We start from the raw sequence: 25,243 nt of genomic DNA on the forward strand, positions 1-25,243 counted from the left end.
TTCATCATTAATTGTTAATTTGTTTGCTGTCATCCATTCAAAAACTCTTGTTAAGGCAATTTTTGTAGTTTTCGTTTCCATTTTTTAGCGATCCATAAATGTTAGTGTCATCAGCAAATAAGGTTACTTTGTTATCATTGCAAACTGTTGGAAGGTCGTTAATATATATCAAAAACAGTACAGGACCCAGTACTGAGCCTTTTGGGACGCCACAGTTTACCAGTAGTTTATCCGATTTCTTATTTCCAATTTCAACATATTGTTTCCTATCACCTAGAAAAGACTTCAAAATGTTGTGAGCAGGTCCGCGCAATCCATATTTGTAACATTTGTTTAGTAGGTAACTGTGATTCACTGTATCAAAAGCCTTTGTCAGATCAATGAAAGCACAGCACGTCGGTTCTTGTTTATTCATGTTATTCCTTAAATATTCAACTTCCATTACAGCATCAATTGTACTTTTCTTTGATTGAATCCCAAATTGTTCTTTCGATAAAACGTCAAATTTTATAAGAAAACCAATAAATCTTCTGTATAATATTTTTTCAAGAACTTTCCCGAAGACTGGCAATAGTGATATAGGTCTATAGTTCAATGGATCCAGTTTGTTGCCTTTGGTTTTGTAGAGAGGGAAAACTTTTGCTACTTTTAAGCATTTTGGAAAATATTGCTGTTGTCAGCATCTGTTGAATAAAATTGTTAGTGGTTCACAAACTGCATGATTTACTGACTTTAGGAGAACATTACTTAATTTGTAGCAATCAGTTGATTTTTGCTTTCAAATTTTTATTGATATTGAAAACTTCTGTGCTTGACGTCTTTTCGAGAACTATACTGCTTTGAATGGTTTTCACTGTCTTCAGGTAATCAACTTCTTTGTGACGTTTTTCTGATTCTCTGCCAATAGTAACAAAAAAATAATTCAATTTTATCCACATCAACCTGGCAAATATGGTTTTGTTTTTCTTCTTTGATATCTTTCACTAAGGTAAAAAGTGTTTTCGAGGTTTTCTGACTGCTTACTTTTTGCTCAAAAAAGTTTGTTTTATGCAACCTGCATAGAGCTTTAAGTCTATTACTCAGCACACGATGTTGTTCTCTGCCTGGTGCAATGTATTTCTGCCAAAGTTTACGTTTCTTTGTAGCTAAATTCTTCACATGATTGTTGACCCATTGTTTATCCCTTTTAAAATTGTTAGTGTTTACTTCCTTAGCGGGAATAATTTTTTCTTTCGCTTCATAAACAATTTCTTGAATTAAAGAAAAACACTCCAATTGCTACAGATTCCAAATCATTTTTTATTTTTCTGCAGTTTTTGAAAACTTCAAAATTGACATCTATTCTAACTTCCTCGTCAGACAGTTTGTGTAGCTGATTCAAAACGAAGGTTTTTTCTTTATTTACTTCCAAAAACAATTTTTGAGAAGTAAAGATAACAGTATAGTGGTCAGTTAAGTCGTTTTTGATAATTTTAGTTTCACTTTCAATGTTTGAAAAAAACAAGTCAATTGCTGTTTTAGATTGTCTGGTTTCACGAGTACAAAAACCCTGATTAAAACAAAGTTCCAGACCTAGTAAACGAAAATAATCGCAAACTTTTTCAGCGTTTCGACTTGATATTAACATGTCTTCGTTAAAATCACCACAAACTATGTGTGTATAATCAAGAGTATTTAGATCAGTAAAATGAGTATCTAGTTTTTCTACAAAATTGTCAATTGCGTAATTGGGTGCCTTATACAGTACAGTCACATAAAATTCTCTCTTTCTCTGAGTGCAATTGCGTGGTCAAAAACTTGTACATGTTTTTTTTGTTGTTTTTTTTACTTCGTTACTTTCATACTTATTACCAACATAAAGAGCTACACCCCCTCCTCTCGTTTCTCTGTCACATCGAAGCAATTTTCCATACCCATTTAAATTGTATGCATTTGGTGAACAATTTTTCTTTGCACCATGTTTCAGTGAGAGCTATAACAGTAGGTTTGGATTGTACACTTTCAATCAAAACTTCTAGCAGTTCAAAGTTTTTGTGTATCGATCGTACATTTTGAAGAACAATTGTAAACTCCATTAGCATTAAGAATCTTCGCGCGCTGAGATTTGATGAAGATTTACGTTCTTCAATTTTTAAGGTTTGTTATCATTTCACTTAATAAGTTCACTTTTCGACATTTCGTCTTATCACAAAAGGATGTCAGAAATTGCGCAACATCCGAATCTCTGACAGAAAGTCGCAACATCCGAATCTCTAAATAAAATTGAAATAAAAAAAAATGAAAAGAAAAAAAAAGAAAAAAAATCTTTGCGTTTCAATGAAAAAAATCTGGTAATTTCTTTTTTTTGAAAAAAATGCCAGCAGACTGCGGAAGTCGCAGTACCTGTTTATAGTAACTGATTTGAATAAGGGTTTGCTGTTCTGGATTCTCGCGAAAGTCGCAAGACCAAATGGACTGGCTTTTAGTTTTTTCTAACGAGCAATTGAAAGAACATTTTCCGCGGAAGTCGCAGTATTTGTTTTTTTTTACCTATGAATCCGTCTTCTACCAAACAAAATCACAGACAGATAAAAAAGTTAAAAATTATCCAGTTTTAATTGCAAGTTAATATATATATATATATATATATATATATATATATAAACTATCTATTGCAAGTTTAATATATCTATTGCAAGTTTAATATATATATATATATATATATATATATATATATATATATATATATGTATATATATATTTATATATATATATATATATATATATATATATATATATATATAAACTGTCTCTTGTCACTGGCTTCCCACACATTTTTATCAGTTTGTTATTTAGTTATAATGAGAAAAATTATTAGGCTTCACTAATGTCTACTCGTGAAAGATTTTTGCATCATTTAGCTAAATGAACGTGTTTCAGCGGGAAACAAGTGAAAAAAAACTTTTGGATTTGCTCCGTCCTCTCCTTCCTCCCGGCTAAATGAGTACATATCTGACATATGATATCCTAAAATATGATATTTTGCGGCTAAATATGATATCCTATGGGCTGTAAAGCTTGAATTTGTTTTTTTTAAAAAAAACTTCAACTTTTTTATAACTTAGGAAATAAAAGTTTTAAACACAAGACAAACGTCGTAGTGCAATTCTTTTCGCACTTGAATTTTTGCTATCTTTAAAATTCAAGTGAGTTTGGGCTTTCAGCATTGGAGGCTGCCACTTGAGTGGGTACTCTGGAGTAAGAATGCTCACAATCATCTGATGAATATTAGTTTTTTAAGCAGGCTGAAAAAAATAATTGTGTTCATGTCCAGACTTATTTGCGTTCATATCCAGACATTCGTGCGTTCATATATAGAGGTTCGTTCGTTCATGATCAGACTTTCGTGCTTTTTTTTAATGTTTCCAGACTCTGGTTATTTTGAACGCACGCCCCCCCCCGTGCGTTCATCTTCGGTCTCAGCATACCTGATTCCGTCTGGGACCTCAACCTGGGTATATAACAATACATAGTGTGTAACGGGGGGGGCATGAAACAGTGGGGAAGGGACATGATAGATCCAAAATCCCAATTTTTTCTCATTTAATCCAAAAGAGCTATATACTGCACGTAATGAAATGATGGTTATGTCACCTGTGCAAAATGTCTCCGGAAATTGGACGAAGTTTGAGCTGAAATCTGGGACGACCTGGATTCCACTCGGACATATCCTCGCATATAGTACGCGGAACTCACACCCCCTTGACACTTGATAAATAATATGGGGAAAATTGGGATAGGGGACGAAGGTTCTGGTAATGTTACAGGAATCAATATCAGAGATCACTGTAACGTCGTAGTTGTCTGCATAATCGGGCAGTTCCATGTTGGTTTGATCAAAAGTGCTCTCGCGGTACCAGTCGACTGCGTCCGGTACAGGATCTGTGAACAATTAATGCTCAAAATGAATAGAAGTTCACGTTGAAAATTTTGTTTGAAACATTTCTGGAAAACAAGCGATTTAAACAAATTCGATCAATAATTCACTATTACTCTCATGGTGTGACAACCAAAATGTTGAATTCTTGGACTTTATAATTTTTTTGAATTTGGTCGTTTCCTACTGCTATTTTTGAATTTGTTTCAGTTCTTGCTATTTGCCCTGCGACCGTAATTTTTTTTGTACTTTTTGCCTGTCGTTTATTGTATAATATTTTGCACTGCAATTTTGTTCCTTCAGTTCATTAGATTACTTGAATTTTTAAATAAAAATTATTAAATTTTTGATTGCCATATTTACACATGGTGATTTACTATGTAACGGCACGTACTCTGTAACGAGGGGGGGGGGGGGGGGGGGGTGCATAACGTACGGGGGACACAAAAGGAAAAGATCCAAACTTTCAGACAAATTTATCACTTTTCTGTCCTTTTTTGTTTTATGTGTTTGGACATTTTTAATTATCCTCTTTGCATGTCTTGTCATTTTTTGCTCTTATTTCGACCGTTTTTTGAATTTCGTTCCGATCAGTATGTTTTTAAAAGCATTGCGGTCATATAACTTAAAAACACAGACTTTCTCAACTCCAAATCCACGAAATTTAGTCAAAGAACCCGAAGTGAAAACCTAATGTTGAGGTTTCTGAATTTCTTACCCATGCATAGGAAAATATTTTGTTCGACTGATCCCAGGGATGAATTGACATTATCAGCTGTAACAGTTACACTGTAAAGAGTCCCGTCATTAGCCAAGTCCTCCAACGTGATATTAGCCGATGTTCCATCAGCCGAAACTGCGTATCCTGTGATCTTAGCCGAACAGTCGGACCCGCTCGAAGTTATTTGACAGGCGACTTGTTGATTATTTAAGGTGTAGTCTGATGAGACTTCTGCTTGTAGGTATGCAAATGATGTGTTCTGTTCAAGGTTGGTGATGTTGAGCTCTGAAATGATGCAAACATAATGACAAAAGCTTGCAGTTTTAAATCAACTCTAAACTTATTTTTTGGGACCAAAATGAACTTTTGAAAATTTAATTTAAGAAAAGATGCTGTCAAACTTTGCATGTAAATCGTTCTTGAAGAAAATCACAAATAAAATAAAATTTGCAAAATCTTGTCGAGCTTATGCAAAGTTTCCGCCCGCAACAGTTGGCAGCCTATCCAACTGAAAATAACAACTTCCACCCAAAATTGTCAAAAAAATGTGAAAACTCAATTACAAATGCGGCGGATGCTCTTACAAAAACAGAAAATTTCAAATTTTTTTCAAAAATTTAACCTAGAGCTGAATTTATTTTGCTCTGCTATTTTCAATATATTCAACTTCTTTGTCCAGTTCAATTCAGCACTGTTTTTTGTAAAAATAAGTGTACATCATTTTCATAAGTGCAACCAAGAGAAAGATTCCAGTTTTTCAAAAAAAAAATTGTGAGCGACAAAATTAGTTATGCTTGGGAAAAATCTAACCAATCGAAACCTAATTGAGTCAAGCTAATATGAGCAATTATATATTAACTATATCGGTAGGGCAATTTTGCACTTCTATAACCATTGGAAACTCAATTGCACTAGAAATTTTTAAAAGAAGGTTGCTTAGTGACGGAGTAGTCACAAAACGTCATTTTTTATTATCTTACCGAAAAACTCTAACAACCCAGAAAATTTAAGATTTGTTCTTGATGGGAAACCATCAAAGTTGAGGAGCAGTGAATAAAACGTAGCTGAAAAAAATAGGTATTCATATACATTTTTTTCATTGCGACATTTTCAGGGTACTAGAAAATTGTCGAATACGTAAAAATTTATAATCTGAGGCAATTTTCGTCGTCACGGATTTTGTGCAGAATTTTTGAATTATTTTCTTGTGGCACTTTTTAGCACAGTCTTGAGGCCTTAATGGCATAAAAATCTAAATAGATCAATTAGTTTTTGAAAGTTGAATCAAATAAAAAGTTTAAAACTAAAGTAAAGGGTGCACTAATAATTAATGGAGCTGATTTTGCCCTTTGTCCACTAATGAAGGTTTTTTTGTATTCGTTTATAAATTGATCTGAGTTATTTGACTGATTACTTTGAGCATTGTTTTCCGGGTCCTGATTCTCAAAGAAGTGAAATACCGCTCTCACACTTAATCATCAACCGGCTCTCCTCTGGCGAAGGCGAATGTACGGCAAAGTTTTACAGTTTTTAAAGTCGTGCAGTTTAAATGGCTTCCTTGTATCTTGCAAGGGTGAAAAACAGATCAAACTATCGAAACAACTAGCTGAGTCAAGAATATGAAAAAGTCAAGCTAAATTTAACTTATCAGTTCTAGTTAGTTTCTAAAACTCATCCGTTTTTATGCATGTTAAACTGCAAAAATGGTTGGCTGTCAGCAAACTTAACATGGACAAAACTTAGTTTTAATTTAGACAGTCTGAAAGTACAGTCTGTGAAACAGCATTGATTCATGAATCGGACCTAATGGTTTGTGTGCAGTACGGTTTTACACTGATTTACAGTATTGATTCTGACTCTTTTTTACAAGAGTTATTTCTATACGCCATAGATTTTTATAAATTTGCAACGCGTTAAACTTAATCGCTACGTGGCCGAAAAATCGAGTACATACTCAATTTTTTCACCACCGTTGTTTTAAGATTGGAATTGTAAGCGTGGGGAGAAATGAGAGAGACTCTAGGGTAAGATAGCTCAAAATTGCTTGTAATTACACCTTTCAACTAGATACAGTAGCTAGTTAACGAAACGAAAGAACGCCTAATTGGTGGTGAATTTCAGAAATCTCATTCTCAATACTAATTCTGAATTAAGGCAAGGAGGTTTTGAAAATAACCATTTTTCAACAAGAAAAATTTTCTTTGAAATTGGTGTCAAGTATTTATTTAAAAAAAATTCAGGCAATACAGTTTTAGGATAATTAACTGCTCAAAGCAATTTTGTTTCGACAGAACGCAAATTTTATCGAAAATTGCTTTTTCCGACATTGGCCACGTATTGAGGCACGAAATGTGCCATCAGCTTGCATTCTTGCACACTTTTCACCAATATCGTTTCTTCAGAATGATTTTCCCCGTACTAAAAAAATTGAAGTCTTTCAAATTCGTTTGATCTTTGGGAAATCCTATTTTCACACAAAATGGTCGCAATTGAAACGGATAAAACTTGAATTCCAAAAATCCGTTACCACAGGATTGTTCGTAAGGTTGTTTGCTTCCAATATAGAGCCATTTGACAAGTCAGACATCTGTGGAACAAAAAAGGGTTTTTTAGAAGTTGAGTCGGTGCAAGATTGATTTTCTGAGGGGGACCGATATATAAAAAGTAGTTTCTCATCCGGCATTTAACTAAGTGTGATGTCAAACTTGGTAGAGAGTATGTGAATACCTTTTTCTATAGGTACCGTAGGGGGACTTTAAACTTCCAAAGCATATATTCTTGAGTTCATAGTTTGACCGATTGATTAATTGGTAGCGTCATAAGTCTGATACTGCTTTTGCTTTAGTTTGAAGAGCCTGAATAGAAGTCAGCAATCTATATAGAAGGCTTTCAGGTCATTCAATTGTTCATTTGAAATGATAACAAACTTTACGTAAGAAAGGCATAACTAATGTGGTCCATAATGCGAAACGAACAAATACTTCTGTTTTGATCATTCTCGTACGTTGTTGCTCTATAAGTTACTAAGGAGTAGAACCAAAACATAACCAAAGCAGCACCATAACAGAGTTGTAGCTTGGGATTTGACCTGTAGAGAAGTTGTGACAACAAAAACATTGTTGAGGGAGTTGGGCTGACTTGATAAATTCAGAACATCAGTATGCGTGATTGAATATCTGATCACTCGAAAACACCGGAGAACCTCAGTTAGATCAAGCGGCAAAATTGACAGCTTGTAGAATTGAAAGAATAGTAGCTATTTAGTTGTGAATTTGGCTACAGAGTTGAAGTGGTGAACCAACTTTTAAAATAAAACTCTGGTTGAATTTTGATGTGGTTTTGTGATCTTTTACTACTCTTGTTTATTCATCTGATGTTGTTTGATTACTCGAATCAATTCATTATTCCAATTGGAGTTTCCTATAGCCGACAAGAGCAGCATGGGGACAAAGTAACTATCCAATAGAAGTCAGAGAGCCATCAAATCACCCCTTGCAATTTGTTAGAGTTTTGGGCGCTAGTCAGTCCCCAGCTAGTCAGCCTAAGCAAAGTACAAAACTCTGCTGTGGCACTTCTGGGTGGGTAATCTTGAGATTTATTGACAGTTGGAGTTCATTGACAGCTGTGGTGGTTGTTGTTGGATGTTTGATTTTGCAAGTGCGAACAATAAGAGTGTGACCGAGAATTGACTCGGGCAACGACGAGTGAAGACGAAAGAGATACGCCCGGACGGAGTCAAGTTGGAGCTTGACGGAGAGAGACAGACAGAGTGCGGGAGTGCAGAGCAACTCTCAGTTGAGTTGGAGTTCGACTTTTGGTATTGTTTACATTTAGCTTTTCTTGAGAATAGAAAAGAGTGTGTTTTGACATAGTCAACAACGTAAGTTGCGTGAGGCTGAGTTTGCGCACAGATTTGAGCAGAGTATCGGCTTTCTTAGCGAAGGTTGTTTGTGGGCCTTGGCCGAAATCAAGAGGTTTGTGAGGCAAGGTAGAGAGAAGTGAGAGTTTGAGGTGGTCTAAAAAGGGAAAAGCTAAGTGAGAGCAATGTCAGTAAAATTGTCCTTGTTAGTAATTGGTTTTTCTTGAGAGGAAGACGGCCAGTTCAGAAAATCGGAAATTTGGAACAGGAAGTTGGTTAGTCGGTACTTAGCAATTGTCACCTTCGAGGGAGAGAAAGAGAGAGAGAGAGAGAGAGAGAGATGGAGTTTTCACAGGTTCAATCATTCCGTCAAACTGGAAGAGCATGAGTCGCAAATTTCAACTCTGAGACAAAGGGCAAGGAGAACAGTTAGGTCTCAGTATGTTGGGAGAATTAATTACAAAATAGCATGTAGGTATTAAGTATCGATACGATCAAAGAACCGGACATGAAGTAATTGTGATCCCCAGTGAATGAGACAAACATTGCTTCTGGAGCGTTTGAAAAGATGTCTTCTGAAAGTTTTGATAAAGTATTGAGGGGATAGCAAGTTACAGTCCCGAGTTGAAAAGGACGAGTAGGAAAGGCAGCGCCGTGATAAAGAGAGCAAGAAACAGAGGAGACTGCAGGAGGAGAGTGGGAAAAATTTTTTGTCAAAGTGGGAGAAAGTAGTAACACCTGAAGGAATCGAGTACTATGTCGACCATTCATCAGCGAACGATGGAGGAGATGACCGTCTCTTCATGAGTGATTCTGACTAAGATGGCAGTGAGAATGAGGAAACTGAGTTTCCTCCTGAGTTCTTTGGATGTACTCAAGGGACAAGCCCTAAGGATGTACCTCTCATGGCACATGAGTGTCTCTAGTAGAAGGCGGTGAAGTTGATATGCGAGAGATAGAGTCCACTCAAAGATTTTTTACAGATTGTCTAGCTGATGACAATCTTAGAGCTAATTTGATTGAAGAGTTTGGCACCGTAATTGTAGAAGTCCTATGTATAGTTGACAGAAGGGGTTGTGTATCTAGTAGAGATGAAGAGGAGTCTTTCGCCGCGAAAATGAAGTCAGTCAGAAAAGGATTGGTTCCGTTTGTCCCGCGAGCGTCAGTTCTGGACCCTAGCAATGTACAGACTCACAAACAAATAGGAGTGGAGAAATTTCTAGACAGGTTGAGTGGAAAGGCAACCAGGGTGAGAGAAGCAGGGAGAAGCCAAAGTTATATCCAGTTAATAAACCACAAGGGATTAAAGCGGTTCAGGAATTTGAGATAGAGTTAAAAACTAGAACACGGGTAGTTGTAAACTTTCAAAATGATAGAAGCGTTGTCCAGAGTCCCGAAAATTTGAAGGGACGGGAGAGGATTCAAGTTCTTTCGCGGGGTTGTGAAGAAGACTTACTTCTGCTGGGAAACAACAGGCAATCGTGAAATTAGTGAATCGAGCATGTCTAAAGCTGACTGTGTAAACGTCCCGGAAAACTGCACTTCAGTGGTTTCAGTGGTACATCCAGGGTACAGTTAAGATGAATGCAGATTACAAGTAGAGTTGCTGAGTTGGAATGGGAAAAACTCGTCAGTGACTCCTATCAAGGGTATATGTGTAGCAATTTCCACCAGAGAGTGGGATCCACTCTCCAGTTTCACTGAAGTATTGGAACGATTTGAGGTTTTTTCAGTGATTGACAAGATGTAAACAAGTGATCACAATAAGGGAGTGATAGGGGCCTGCAGGCCTGAATCGGAGGAATGTCAAGAATTACAGAAGAGTACATTGGGTCCTGAGAACCAGACAAGCTTAAATAGGTCCGAACCTTGGTTTAGACTGGAAAAGAACTTGACTAGAGTTGAACACCCGTGTCCAGAAGATAAGGATGGAGGGCAAATTGTTCCGGTGCGGCAGATTGATACTGAGCGCAAATCGGACGCCCAACTAAACAAGAATTTTTTGACTACATCATTTTCAAAGAAAACCGGAGTGTCCTAACTTGTCATAACAATGGAGAACAGCTGAAATGTCTTTGGCTGAGAAAATTTTGAGAGCGTTGGAGCAGTTTTTCGTGAAAAACCAAATAGCCTTATAAGAAGGATTTCCTTTTCAATGGTCAAATCAAGGACAAAGTGTAGGACATCGGAGAACGGCAAAGAGGATGAGGGTTGGTTTTGGAAGACAGTACACAAAATGCTATATGAAGCGGCACGGAAATCTTGAAAGCGGTGTTGGAAGGCGACATCTGGCATAAAGGAAAGGCAGGATGGAGGCCGACTCAAGTTGCAGTGAGCAATCAGCGGAATCACGCGGCTCATGTAGTGAGGGTTTTGGATCCAGGAGTTATGATGAGGCGGTAGCCGAAGCGAGCAAGTCTTGCAGTTCACTGGAGGACTTGGCAACGAATGAGCGAAAAAACTGGAAAGGGAGTCAGATTGCAAGTTTGAGCCACAAGCTATTTCACAGCACTAAAGTCACAGTAATGGTGATAAAACCAAAAATTGCCTACGGAATCGTGAACAACGATAAGAGTTCGGAGCACGACTTCATCTTATCGTCGAGGGTTGAGAACCAGAGCAGAGAGGAGGCGTTGCATTTGTTGATTTATTTGCAGTACCTGTTGATCCATACGATGAGTTTGGCATACAGCAGCAGAGAGGAGACCAGTAATCAGTCCTGCAGTCGCACAGAAGTCCAGCGCAACGGTGACCGGAACACAATATTGAGAGGATAGATGTGGCTTCAGTCGATTCAGAAGGAGAGATGGAGCAGGCTGAAAATGACGAGAAGATGGTGCTGGAGGAGGAGACCTCCAGATATGAGGTTGCGGTCCATCGAGGAGACAGGAGGACAACCCTTCCAGCATGGAAGGAAGAAAGATTTTGAGACAGTACAGTCGGTGTCATTGTCTTCAGCACGATAGCTTCTTCTTAGTTTAGTATCTAATCTTGTGTTTCAAATTAGTTTCTGTGTCTAATCATTGGTCGGTAAAGAGCTAAAGTTAGACCAGAATATTGATTAATGGTGTTAAGTTTGTTTATGCGACAAAATATTTGCTTGATATTGTTATCCAAACTGTATCTGGTAGATGGTGCCTGGGTTATCAGTGGTTAAACATAGATACCGCAGGCACCAATTAACTAAATTGATGGTTCCTAAGTTGCTCAAATGGAGTTTTTGGTTGGATGGCCGGTTTATATGATGAAATGATTCAATGGTTCAACTAATCAGTTGTTTTGTAGATAAGACATAACAGAAAGTGGTAGTGAGTTGTCTTTTTGTTAGTTGTTTTATGTGTTGTATCTATAAACAGAGATGATTTTTTAGTTTGTGTAATCCTTCTAGTAGTTCCATCCATAAATGTGGATTTGAATTCATTTGCTGTTAATTTGATAAATGTTCTAGAATAAAACGTTGATGTACTATTAATGCTTATTTGTAATTCGCGATGGTTCACAAATTAGTCTGTTAAGCCTAGCGTTAGTGAATAATCCTGTTGTAGAACTAATACAGAAAAAATAAGGTATGCCTGACGCAAAACCTATTGATAAGGGGGACTATTTGTAATAACAACACACACAGAACGTTTTTAAGACAAAGGTTAATTAAAATTTAGGTCAAATGCCAGTTTTAGCAAATATTCGGGAGAATAAAATTCTAGAATGGAGGAGTGTAGAAATTGGGAAATCCTACTTTTCTCACAAAAGTGTCGCAATTGAAACAAATACAACCTGAGTTTTGAAAGTTGTTTGCCATAGGATTGTTCATGAGGTTGTTGGCTTGCAATTTAGAGCCATTTGACAAGCCAGACATCTATGGAACAAAAAAGGGTTTCTTAGAAGTTGAGTGGGTGCAAAATTGATTTTCTGAGGGGGACTGAATTTATAAAAGTTGTTTATTATCCAGTATTTAATTCAGCGTGGTCAAACTTGGTAGAGAGTAAGTGCATACCTTTCTTATAGATACCGTAGGGGGGACTTTAAACTTCCAAATAAAGCATACATTCTTGAATTCATATTTGGACCGATTGACTAATTGGTAGCGTCATAAGTCTGATACTGCTTTTGTTTTAGTTTGAGGAGCCTGAATAGAAGTCAGCAATCTATAAAGAAGGCTTTCAGGTCTTTCAATTGTTCATTTGAAGTGATAACAAACTTTACGTAAGAAAAGCATAATTAATGTGGTCCATAATGCGAAACGAACAAATCCTTCTGTTTTGATCATTCTCGTACGTTGTTGCTTTATAAGTTACTAAGGAGCAGAACCAAAACATAACCAAAGCAGCACCATAACAGAGTTGTAGCTTGGGATTTGACCTGTAGAGAATTTGTGACAAAAAAAACATTGTTGAGGGAGTTGGGCTGACTTGATAAATTCAGAACACCAGTATGCGTGATTGAAAATCTGATCACTCAAAAACACCGGAGAACCTCAGTTAGATCAAGCGGCAAAATTGACAGCTTGTAGAATTGAAAGAATAGTAGCTATTTAGTTGTGAATTTGGCTACAGACTTAAAGTGGTGAATCATCTTTTAAAACAATACTCTGGATGAATTTTGATGTGGTTTTGTGATCTTTTACTTTCTTGTTTATTCATTTGATGTTATTTGATTACTCGAATGAATTCATTATTCCAACTAGAGTTTCCTTTAGCCGACAAGAGCAGCGTGGGGACAAAGTAACTATCCAATAGAAGTCCGAGAGCCATCAAAACACCCCTTGCAATTTGTTAGAGTTTTGGGCGCTAGTCAGTCCCCAGCTAGTCAGCCTAAGCAAAGTACAAAATTCTACAAACTTAAAAAATCGTGCGATAGATTGTAGTTTGTAATCGGCTTGATTTTGACAGCGAAACCATGCTTAGATAGCATACAAAGAAAACTTATGTTATAAAACTTACATTTTCTTCTTACTAATTACGCAGCGAACTTTCGAAACGTTTCTCGGAGTTGATACATTTTTTGCAAGATTTGTATTCTCGAATGTCAGGGGTGACCAACTTAAAAACTGATGCAACGGCCAGATAGAAGTCCTGACTGAAGCTTCCTTTAGAATATGTATCTTGGGTCGAACCGGAACCCGTTTTTGACCCAAGTCACTCTGGCTCATACATACCTTGCGGTGTGACCTCAACCTGGGTTCCATTTTACTTTTAAGACTTTCTGTGGGAAAACTTGAGGGTTTATCTCGTCAGCTTACCTGTATCTGTTTGTTGAGTTAATTCCACAAACATTGCAGCCCATAAGATAACAATAGCAACCATGCAGTAATAACGTCCCATTTTAACACGATTTAATAAAGAAATATCGTTTGGTCAGTTGCTTGTTAACCATAGAACAGCCTTCAAATTAACTGTTGCAACTTTCAATATAACTAATTGTCATGTTTTGTTCAGTTGAAGTGACCAGAAGTTTTCAAACTTGCGGCCACCGCACTCAACAATTATAAAATCATATTTTGCAAGCTCTTTGATAAAAATAGGCTGTTAATAAACAGATGAAGTTAAATATAAGAATTGTCTATAAGCTAAAAGTAAACGAATAAAAGTATAATACAAACTTCGTGTACATTGTAAAAATTATTAAACTGTTTTTAACTTGGTAGTTTGAAAAAATCAGTTTGAACGCGTGTCAAGTTGAAACGAAAAAGAAATGCTATTGTATGATCGCAGAACAAGAGACAAAGAACTAAACTAATGCAAGAATATTTTGTTGATAAATTACGTAACCAGTAAAAATAAACAACGCCAAAATTAATATTACCGGCGTCGTATAGCTTTTTTTTCCGTATTTACCTCAAAATTAATAGCAAAGCTGTAGCTAGAATGCCGTTCATTTTGCTTTAGTTACTGTGCTGTCTCTTCAAAATCCTTAGAATAACATTTTTTCAAATAAGCCAGCATTTCTCAGAAAAATTAGACTTAAGGAGCAGGAAAAGCTGCGGAAAACACTTGAAGAATGTTTTTCCAATAATATATAAACAGTAACCATAAGTCTACTAAAACAAAACTAAGAACGTTTTAGCGCCGCTATTCTCTTTGTAAGACAAGAACAGCGGTTTAAACCATTGTATATGGTTTGTGTTTTTAAAAAAATAATGTTTTTCACGTTCAAGCTTTTTTTATTTTTATATGTAAGTCACGCGGTGTGGTATGTATATATACAAGGCTTTACATTTCCGTTAAAAAGAACGCAAGCTTATTGTGAGAAGACACGCATTACATGTATTAAGTCTGAAACCTCATTCATTTTGTCTGTAAATTTTCAACCTCTTATTTTTGTTGCCTCCGCACTTATTTTCCCACTATTCAACGTTGAAATTTTATAAACTAAACGTGACCTCTTAGAGGTTATTAGTTTTCCCGTATAAAATAATGTGCAGAACGAACATTTTCTCTAGCGCTCAACAAGTTTGATTAAAAAAACTGCTATTGGCAAGAATTAAACTGTATAAGTAAGGTACATCTAAAAGGAGGCATAAATTAGGTCAAACTTTGACCTGTATTTAATGAGACAGGTCAAAATTTGACCTAATTTATGCCTCCTTTTTGATGTACATTACATATACTGGTATCAATCAAATCTATAGTTCACCTAAACCAACTTAGCAAATAATATTCTCCATTGAAGGGTTCAATCTTGTAAGTCCTGTCGATAACTCAAATCGTGAAAAAAGAACCAAAAAAGATCAACAATTTTTAGTCTCAAATATGCTCAATTTGGTCAAAAAAATTGGTTCAAAGCGTGAGATGGAACTCTTAACGCGTAAAATAAGATTTATCCAAACATATTTTTTAAAATATCTCTTTCTCTCTCTCTCTCTCTCTCTCTGGTAATTTGACTCGTGTTTGCTCTACATGGTGACCTACCCATGTGTTGTTAAATGCAATATTCATTTTTACATGAAGTTGAGCCGACACTTCACGGAATAAAACAACCAAATGATGCCAAAGCATCTCCTCGGGGCATAACCAAATAAATAAAACAACCAAAACCAATTTTCTGATTGCAAATTTTTCATTTTAGTAGCAGAGGTCAATAATAACCAATTGATTTCAACAACTTAAAAGAACCAATGACAGAAATTTTTAGATTACGCAAAACTGGAAATATCAAGGCCGTAAAAGTCAACTCACTAATCACAACCGTTAAAAAGAACTGAACAAAACCTCACATTGATAACCGCAAATTTTTAATTTTACAATAAGATTATTAAAATTTTTACACAATTTTACAATAAAATTTTTTCACATATTTTTGGTCACGAAATTTTCCGCGACAAACTTGTTGAAACTTTTTTTGATTCTTCTGGATTTCTTTGACACTTTGTGACAACGAGGCACTAGTATTATACCGTGGCATCGAGAGGGTGGCCATATCAAGCGATAGTTACACATGTGATAATAGAGGGTTCTCCTAAAGGGATAGGATAGATGGGACAAAACTTTGTATCTCTGTGCACGGGGATATTACGGTACAGCGCATAATATGCACGGTGAGCACTTGCTACAGTTAAAATTAAAAAAACCATTAAAGTTTTGTTGCCAAGACCAAAATTGAAATTTGGGAACGTTCCGATATTTAGTCATTCAAATCATTTTTGAAAATCCAACTACTTTAACCCAAAATGATTGTCACAACCTCAACGTTATAGAATTGCCAAAGCAAATTTAGAAATTGGACAAAAACTTGCATACAGAATGTTCGCAAAAGCAAAGAAACTGGGTCTCAGATAATTTTTTTGATTGAAATTATCAATTAGGAGACGCTAATTTTCTGTGTAGTGTTTCTCTATACTTCTTTCAGAATTGGCGAAACAGCTACAGAAAACGACCATCTTTTGCGCTGCTAATGCTCTTACCAAAATCAACAAAGTAGTTATCAGATACTCTTCTTCGGTAATGTTTTGAGCCCCTATTATTCCACGATCAGGTGGAGTCCAGTAATAAGCAAACTCAAGCAATTTATTCGGTTCTACTTCTTTTCACCCCTATTCATTTAACCCCCTATCATTTAACCCCGAGTTATTCACCCCTCTATCATTTAATCCCCCTACCATTTCATCCCGCCAATTAACAATTGACATTAAAGGCATGTTTTTTCACAAATAAGTGGAAAAATTACTCCCACGTTCGGTTGTGATAGTTTCATATCAAGTCCCACGGGCCGCTAAGGCATGGCCAAATGATTATATTGCTAATTTAATTATCCTTATTTTATAGAAAGATTAAAATCGGGGTGAAATGATAGAGGGGTTAAAAGATAGAGGGGTTAAATTATACAGGGGTGAATAAATCGGGGTAAAATGATAGGGGGTTAAACAAATAGGGGTGAAAAATTGGGACACCATTTATTCATGTGGTTGCTCGCATGTTTTGTCGTTCTTTTCACTGCAGGGAGATGGAGAAGGCTGCTCCAACTCCCCATGAAACAGAAGGCTGCTGCGCCCGTAAATGACGTTCCCTGGAATTTCGATTAAGGCTTGGTGCGAGTTCCCTATTTGCGGTAAATACTTTCATTTCTTGAAAAATTTTCCTGTTTTGCAACGTTCTGCCCGAATTTTGGCCGAGGCCCCATTCGAGGTACCAATTCTAAAAAGTTCATCCTACTTTGATTATTGTTCATTCGTTTTCCTAGTCCTGAGTTGAGAATTGTTTTTGGCGTCCAGCCAAATTGCTTTAATGTAGTAATTCCATCCAAAATTTTTGTTATTCCGGATCCATTCGAAAGACACTCGACTAAGCTTTCCAACGTATTTTTGCTTGTTTTAATCAACCGTGTTTCTAATGAATTTAGCTGGATTTAATACTGTGGCTGGCTCTGGTCTCCTTAGATGGGCATAGACCTGGGGCTTTGTTCTCCTTATTTACATAGACTAGTAACTGTTTCTTCAGTTCTTCGTTTTTGTGAATTATAGCCCAGCTCTTCCTCGCTTAAACTTTGTTGTCTGCGTTTCACTTTTTTACTTGTTCTTTCGATAAGAATTTTTTAACGAGTTCCAGTTAATCTAAATGAACTGGTATAAGTTTAGATTAAGATTTTTTGGTATCTGTCCTGTGATGTTATCAAATTCAACAGGTAGACTGATTAAAACGCTTGGTTTTCATTTCCACAGCCGTTACATTCCGGAAGAGACACGAACTACATCTTTCAGCATCAGTGGCATTCAACACTGGCACCAAATTTTAGGTACAAATCTTTTCATCGAACTGAAACTTTTACCCGAAGGTATTTTCTCCCAAGAAAAATAAAAAAGATATCGTCCGAAACATTTTCCTATGGTCTATTAGCGTTTCTTCCAAAGTGGGTTGCAAATGTAATTAAACTATTGGGCTTAAGGATTGTTAATCTTGTGTGTGAATAATTGTGTCTAATGTTTGTTGGATATCGAAATTTGATACATCTGTTGATTTTACCTAACTTTTTAATTGCTCTTTCAACTAACCAAATTTCCTTGTGATCTTCTACAGGTGCGTAATTAAATTTTTGATATTTTTGTTGCTGAAAAACATATTTGAATTTGTTACTGATGAATGAGCGGCCCTGGTCCACCTCTATGACGGGTGGAATCTAAGGTAGGTTGCAATAGTCTGTTACAATAGCCCGCTGTTGAGTTTCGAGTATCTTTCAAAACACATAATGGATTATTTTTTTCTGAATTGTTTTATGAAATAGGCCCATAAAAACTGATTGGACTTATTGGCTAAATCCAACAAGTTCTTCCAGTTTTCACTGCAGGGATTTGTGTTTTTTTTTCATTACGAAGGCAACCATCTGTAATGTGTAAAAGCTCCATGTTAAAATTAGTTATGTGCTCAACCTCCTTAGCTGTTGTCTGTCATATTTGTATATAAAATCCCTTTACACGCAAAAGAACTTTTCAATTGCCGTTAAAAATGATATGAGATGTTTGCTGAAGCAGCTGTTGATGTTTTGCTCCAGTTTCTGCAACTTTCTTTGGTTGATCATGGTGGAAGCTTCTGATTGATCAAGTTCGATATCAATTTCACTCTCCGTTGTTTCCTGTTCTTCACTCAGTGGGGTAATGTGAATTTTAACCGCGGATTTTTGTTCTGCTGCTCCTCTAGCAGGTGCATCTCTAGTTACTTCTACCAGTCTGACGTTAACTGGATGTAATTTTTCTTTTTTTTCTTTTGACATGATGAAGTTTACTGAAATATTGCTTTTGTACTGTGGAGTTAATTGTTGGTTCCAATTTCAATTTAAACTAAATCGCTCATACTGTTATTTTAAATGTTTTGGAAAGGAACTGTTTCGAATAAACCGAAGGAACGAAGTCAATATGGGTGTTTGCATGCGTTCACTTTAGGGTATCAAGTCATAATATTGTGCATTGTTTCATGTGCTTTCGCTCTTTTAGTTGACAATGCTCTTTTGTACGCTAATTTTGTCGAAGAAACTTAGCCTGGATGCACTTCAGTTATGTTGTATATATTATTTGATCGCTCCTCATTGTTTTGAGTGGACTCAAGTCATTGGTCCATATGTCTTTTGTCCAGTTTAATTAAAGACTTGTGCAAAAACGTTTAAAAGTGTTGCTTTTTTTCTTGTCTTCCATTTTCCGCTTAATTTGATTTGTACTGTTTATGTAAGTCGGTACATCAAATATCCAAAGAAGCAACAATAATTTTCTTTCTGATTCTTCACATGTGCTAACTATTGAGCTGGGGCTCCCGAATTTATAGTCGACAAAGCCCATGATTTGCCCCAGGAAGTAATAAATTTTGCGATTGCATTAAATTAACCACTCAAACCTTTTAGTGAGCTTGCTTTCATATTTTTCGTACGCGTTTTGTGGTTTCATAAGTCTAATTAAGGCTTTGCGATCTGGAAACATATACAAGTTGATGCCGCAGACGAGGTGTTAAAACGTTTGTCATACCAAACGAGTGCAAGTAGTTCAAATATATGGATACAAAACTTTTCTTTCGAAACCTTTGAGGAGTCTCGATCTGAGTGCTATCGCGTTCCATTCCGTCTTCATGTATATATTGCAATGCGTTGATAAGTTTTTCATGTGGAGCGTCCCTTTTTATTCTCAATTTCAACTTATTATCAAAGTGCTTATTTTCCGTGAGAAAGTTAGTTTTTTGTTTAATTCCGAGGACCTCTTCTTCTCGTACGAGTGTTACATCACTTTCAGAGTCTACGAGGAAAAAGTTTCCTGTATCATTGACATCAACCCTTATTCTTTTGTAGTCAAAATGTTGTCATTGTTATATTCAATTGCAAAAGCATTTATCTGGTTCACATTCTGTTAGTTTCTATTGCTTCCGTATTTCGAGTAGGAGCATCAAAATCACAGATTGCTGAAGGCCTAGTTGTCTGAGTCTCTCACAAACGAGCCAAGTGGTTTAACAATCGCAATTTATTGCATTTCTGTCCTCACTTGCTTCAAATTGTTTTGTGTTTTTTCGTTCATAATCTTTCACAATCTTTACAGTGTTTCAGTCCTTTCTTTATCTGGGAGTCTATTCCTGAACGGTTCCGTGGCTGGCTTCCCCAACATTGCTTATTTCTTTATTTTTTCTGTATCGTTTCAAATAAAGCAAATCTCTCGTAGGCTCTATACTGACGCGAGGTGGAGACAAATATTATTGTTTTTTATTCAACTTGCTGATAGCCATCCTTATTGCATCGTTGAGTTTTAGGTTTCTTTTAGGAGTTTCCTTTTAACGTATGATTTCAAAAAGTTTGCACTATTTATTTCACGCACAATTTCATCTTCCAAACTGTCAAGGTTGCCGAACCCACATAAGAATTGCTCCAATTGCTTTTTATATTATTATGCTTTCGACTAACAGCGCAGTATCAACTGAATGTGATATTTCTGTTCGCAGCAAATGTGTTTTTTAATTTATGCTTTACTTCATTCAGTAGTGTTACTTTTACGTCTAAATGAGCGTAGTTTCTCGAGAGTAGTCTCCTTCAGTCTTACCCTTTCTTAGGTATAATAGTGACTTTGCTTCCAGCGAAGCTTGATCTTACCGGCGAATATTGCCCAAAATACTTTTTCAGCTGTGAGTTCCTAACATTCCCTAGTTCAATTTGCATGTTCTACCTGCTTCCCTATTCTTTTTTTGTTTTTTCGCGTTTGATTTTTGTCCCTCCTTTGTTGTCTCTTCCAGAGGTTGTGCCAACAGAGTCAACATGATTGGGTTGGGACCAATAATTTTGAAAAAACTGTTCCTTTTTTAGTAATTAATACTGAACTAGTGATAGATATTCTTTTTTTTCCATGCTAAAACGGGTGCTGGGATGTTTTTTAACAGAAGAATGGATCTATGGCCGAAGCTCGTTTGGGTTTTTGACCTGCCTGCGCCATGTGGTATTCGGCAAAGGCCATTGCAAGTAATTGCATAACTAAGTTTAGTAATTTATTCGTCAAGCTACTGGCGGTAAGGGTTTTTAATTTATTCTTAGAGTTAAAACTAGGAAAACGATAACAAACTTAACTTCAATTTTCTCAGAACGTTTGACAAGATGAATCCAAGTTGATATGAATCACATAATTTATGACATGTAGTAAGTGGCCATTTTCAACCAGTGATTAAATAACCAATCACTGGTTATTTAATCAGTCTGTTGGGTCTGGCCATTGGTCTGGACAACGGTCTGGCCGATGGTCTGGACAACGGTCTGGCCTAAGGTCTATTCGGTCTGCCCAATGGTCTGGACAATGTCTGGTCAGTCTGGCCAATGGTGTCCAAAGTCTGTTCAGTCTGGCCAATGGTGGCCAAAGTCTGCTCGGTCTGGCCAACACCTATCTTTGGGTATTGTCGGTCTGGCCAATGCCTGTTTTGGGTCGCGGACTTCATCCTGGGACACCACAAGCTATAGGCGGAAAACTAGCTTAGATCCACTTGCCATAACCACAATTCATATGACATTACCACCTTTTTGATAAGAGGTAACTTAAAACTGTACCACAGATGACTATCGTGGTTGGTAATCTGGGTAGTTAGAAAAATCAATTTCAACGCATATCTTATTCTGTGCCATTAGCTCGCCCTTGAGATTAAACAATTTGACTTTATACTATTGTCTGTCAGTGTCTGAGTACGAAAGTGAGTAAAACAAAATTGACCGCATCTCATCGTGGAAAAAAACTGTACATACTTATGCATTAAAGTTATGCACTGGGAAGATGCGCTAAAATTGGTTTTGCTACTACAAATGCTTGTGTATTCCATTTGATAACATTTGTTTGAGAACTGTTTGCCTCCACCTATTTTAGAAAATTTGAACTAATGAAATTTAACTTTTGAAACCAGTTTCGCTGTTTTCTCGTCATCACTTCTGATTTTATCTATCTTTCGCTTCGTTTTCGACTCATAATTCTGTTCGCATTTTCTTTCAAGGGGTGTAAAAAATTTTAATTGTTTGGACTGGTCTATTTTCAGAACGCGGCGTAGTTTTTTTGTTCCGACCCCACTTGTGGGGGGGGAGGAACTATATACTCAAATGGGTTTTTTTTGTTCCGTGAATTTTGGCCGACCGATATATTCATCGTAGAGAAATGTGCGTGGTATCATTAAAAAGCTCGTCCAGCTTAGAATTCGAAAATAAAAAGATTTTTTTCAAATTCGATTTTTTCGAGGAGTTATCGAGGTTTAAAGTTTCATGTGAACACTGGATATTTGGTTCACTTTTGTTCACTTTTACCGTAATTTTCGTTCGAATTAACGGTTTTTCTACGAAAAATTTAATTCAAAACTAGATTTCACGCCAAAAAGTAAATCAATTTTAGGTTTTTAATAGACGAAAGAAGATAATAAAGACTAGTTCTAGTCCTAGAGGGAAGCTTAATATATAAAAAAATTTCGAATTAGGTTTGGGAGCTCTTTTTGTTGAAAATTTTGCAATTTTTTTTGTTTTTTCAAGTCACCTAGAGACTACTAGACACTTTTAATACCAACGTTCCGTTAATGACAAACCTCTTCTACGGTCAAATGAAGCCCAATGAACAAAAAATTTGTTTCGAAGGGATCGCTCATGTTTTTTTTTGGACTCGTATCTCAAATTTCGTAATTTCAAATGAAATTTTGATTTATTTTTTGAGGTTTTACTAAAGTTTTATAATCCTATGGCATAAACTTGTTGACTAAAGGTGCAATAGATTTGCTAATGAGCATTAAGTGAACCTATCTAGTGCTGTGAGTGGACAGCTAATGGCTGTTAAGACTTTGAAAACAAATTTTCGAAAGTTTTTTAAAATTAGTAAATCATAAACTTATTTTTGTGAACTGTAAGTTCGTCTCAGTAAAAACAGGATTGAACTCCTTCATACCACTGCAACATAAGTTAATCTCATTGGCGGCTTTATCAAATAACTATTGGTTATACGTCTTCAATGCCACAAGATTTCAAATTTTTAAAAAAATTTTTTGGACATTTCGTTTTATTGTTTCATTTTGAAATCTTATCACGTCAACCTAATATTGATTACTACATCTTCTTGTAGTGAAGACGTCCAAAGGATCATAGATAAAACTTTCTGAGAAAAAAATATGGTTTAAATGGCTTCAACACTTTCTTCTCCCATTTTTCTAAAGAAATTTGGTTTTTGCCTCTATTTGTTGTTTTTTTTCATAGTCATAAGACATATTGTGATGTCTGATTGATTACTTAGGCATCAAAAACATCCTTGTATTCACTTCGTGGCATAGCTGAGCGTATTCAATGAATTCCTATGAAAGCTTTTGAGTTTAATGGCTGTTAAGACTTTAAAAATATTTTTTTATTTTTTTTTTGAGCATAAATCAATCTTAAGCTTATTTTCGTGGATTGTAAGTCAGTCTCGGTAATGACAGAACCGCTTTTTTCTACGTCAGCAACAATTTATCTAGTTAGCGGTTTTGTCTTCTAACTATTGGTTTTTTTGACTTCGGTGCACGAGTTTTCATAATTTTTATAATTTTTGGATTTTTTTTTAGTAATTTTGTTTCCTTTTGAAATCGTATTACATTATCCTAAAATTGATAGCTCCCATTGGCTTAGTCAAGACGTTCACTGGATCGTTGAAAAAATTTTCAGTGAAAAACGCTTATGGTTTAAATAGCTTCGACACTTTCTTCTCTCAATTTTCTACCGAACTTTTGGATTTTGCCTGTTTTTGTTGTTGTTTTCATAGTCAATGACTTGTTGTAATGTCTTATTGATAAATTTTGAATAACAAACATCCTAGTCGTCACATCATCTAGGCATAATTTAGCGTATTAAGTGCCTTCCGTTGAAAGCTGTAGAATTTTTTGACTTTGATACTATGGGTTTTCTCAAAAATTTCGTGGTTTTGATGTATTTTTCTTTGCCATACGACTTATTGTGATGAGTTATTGATGTCACATGAATGAAACCTATGATTGCTATTTCATCGAGGCAGAATTTAGTGTGTTTAATTAACTTAAAATGTAGCATTTTTTTTAAATTCAAACATCTATTTTTGTTATCTCTTCATTTGGTTGACAATTAAGTCAAAAATGTAGATGAGCTCGGGTCGGAACATCATGTGCGAACTGTAGGACATATTTGGTTCTATCGTACAATATTGTTTTTTCCGGGCAAATGCTAATTCTCCTGACAGTCAACTATTATTCAATGGGCCAGTCGTTTTTTTCCATTGGCTTTGCAGGTATAGTCTTTTTAATAATCGTGAATGGCAGCTGGGTACTCAGAAACTACGTCATCAAATCAGGACGGTGCAAGAGATCGGTAAGATATTTTCAGAGCATCATATTCTACGTCACGCTATCATACAAACTGTTTGCGTTCATCATCCACGCAAAAGTGTAGGAGTGTTTCAAGTTATTGTAAGGAAGTTAGCAATGATTTGCTTGTAAGAATCGATGTTCAAAAACCAAGTTTAATCAATGGCAAATTGAGAGCTCGACTAAATGAAGACGTATAGGCTCAGTTAATGAATTAATTTCTATTTTTGTGAATTGGAGAGCGGCATTTTTATCATAAACAGGGACGTGAACGAGTGTACAGTGTCAGACTTGAAATTTTTGAAACTTAATATTCCGAAATATTCGGAGTAGCAAGCTAATAACACGAAATCTAACTTAAAATCTGCGTAATGATATTCTGAATTGTTTTCCAGCAAAAAACACCAAATTACCTTTGTGTAGTTCAAATGGCCCTAGCTATCTGTAGTACCATTCAACGTGTTTTCGAGAACTATGCTTCAAGCAATTTAGTTTCCAAGAACTTTCATTGGCCTGAATTGTAAGAATAGGGGTAATATTTTTTGCTTAATAAATACTATGAGTTTGCAAGGCGAGTCTTTAGATATTAAATCCATAAGGTTAAATTGTAACGCAGGTAACTTTCTTTTCGTTTTCTCGAGGGGCGCTGAAGAGCTTGTTTGAGTCGACGAACCTCGAGAACTCGCGAATTTTTATTGTCATCCCATTTGAATTTGTTTACTTGAACGCTCATTTGTAACAAAATATACTTTTCGTCGGAAGCTGGTATCACGCTGATAGTGGTTGAGGTTTCGTACTCGTGCAAGTTAACAGAAAAATGATGAAAGTGACTACTTTGAATAATTTGCGATACTAGGGGAGCAATTTTTAATGCTCATTGTAGCCAAGACCACGGCAGAAGAGCGCATCCCAAGACTTTGCAACACAGTGCAAACTCAATGGTCCGGTTCTTTTTCATCGTTTTCCTCAAAGATCTTTTC

The 25,243-nt window shown here is 36.1% G+C and overlaps 1 protein-coding gene across 1 annotated transcript in view; it reads right to left on the reverse strand.

Moving 5' to 3' along the window:
• LOC142340471 (uncharacterized) overlaps positions 1 to 14,502 on the reverse strand; it is a 42,132-nt gene extending 27,630 nt beyond the window's left edge. Inside the window, exons 1-3 of the mRNA XM_075391045.1 lie at positions 13,736 to 14,502; positions 4,635 to 4,922; positions 3,634 to 3,921 (exon numbers count right to left, since the gene is read on the reverse strand). Coding sequence (XP_075247160.1) covers positions 3,634 to 3,921; positions 4,635 to 4,922; positions 13,736 to 13,817 — 658 coding nt within the window. The 5' untranslated portion in view covers positions 13,818 to 14,502. The remainder of the gene's footprint in view (positions 1 to 3,633; positions 3,922 to 4,634; positions 4,923 to 13,735) is intronic.
• Between the last annotated feature and the right edge of the window lie 10,741 nt (positions 14,503 to 25,243).

This window comes from Convolutriloba macropyga, chromosome 5, assembly GCF_964194025.1.
Source record: "Convolutriloba macropyga chromosome 5, txConMacr16.3, whole genome shotgun sequence".
Lineage (NCBI taxonomy): Eukaryota > Metazoa > Xenacoelomorpha > Acoela > Convolutidae > Convolutriloba > Convolutriloba macropyga.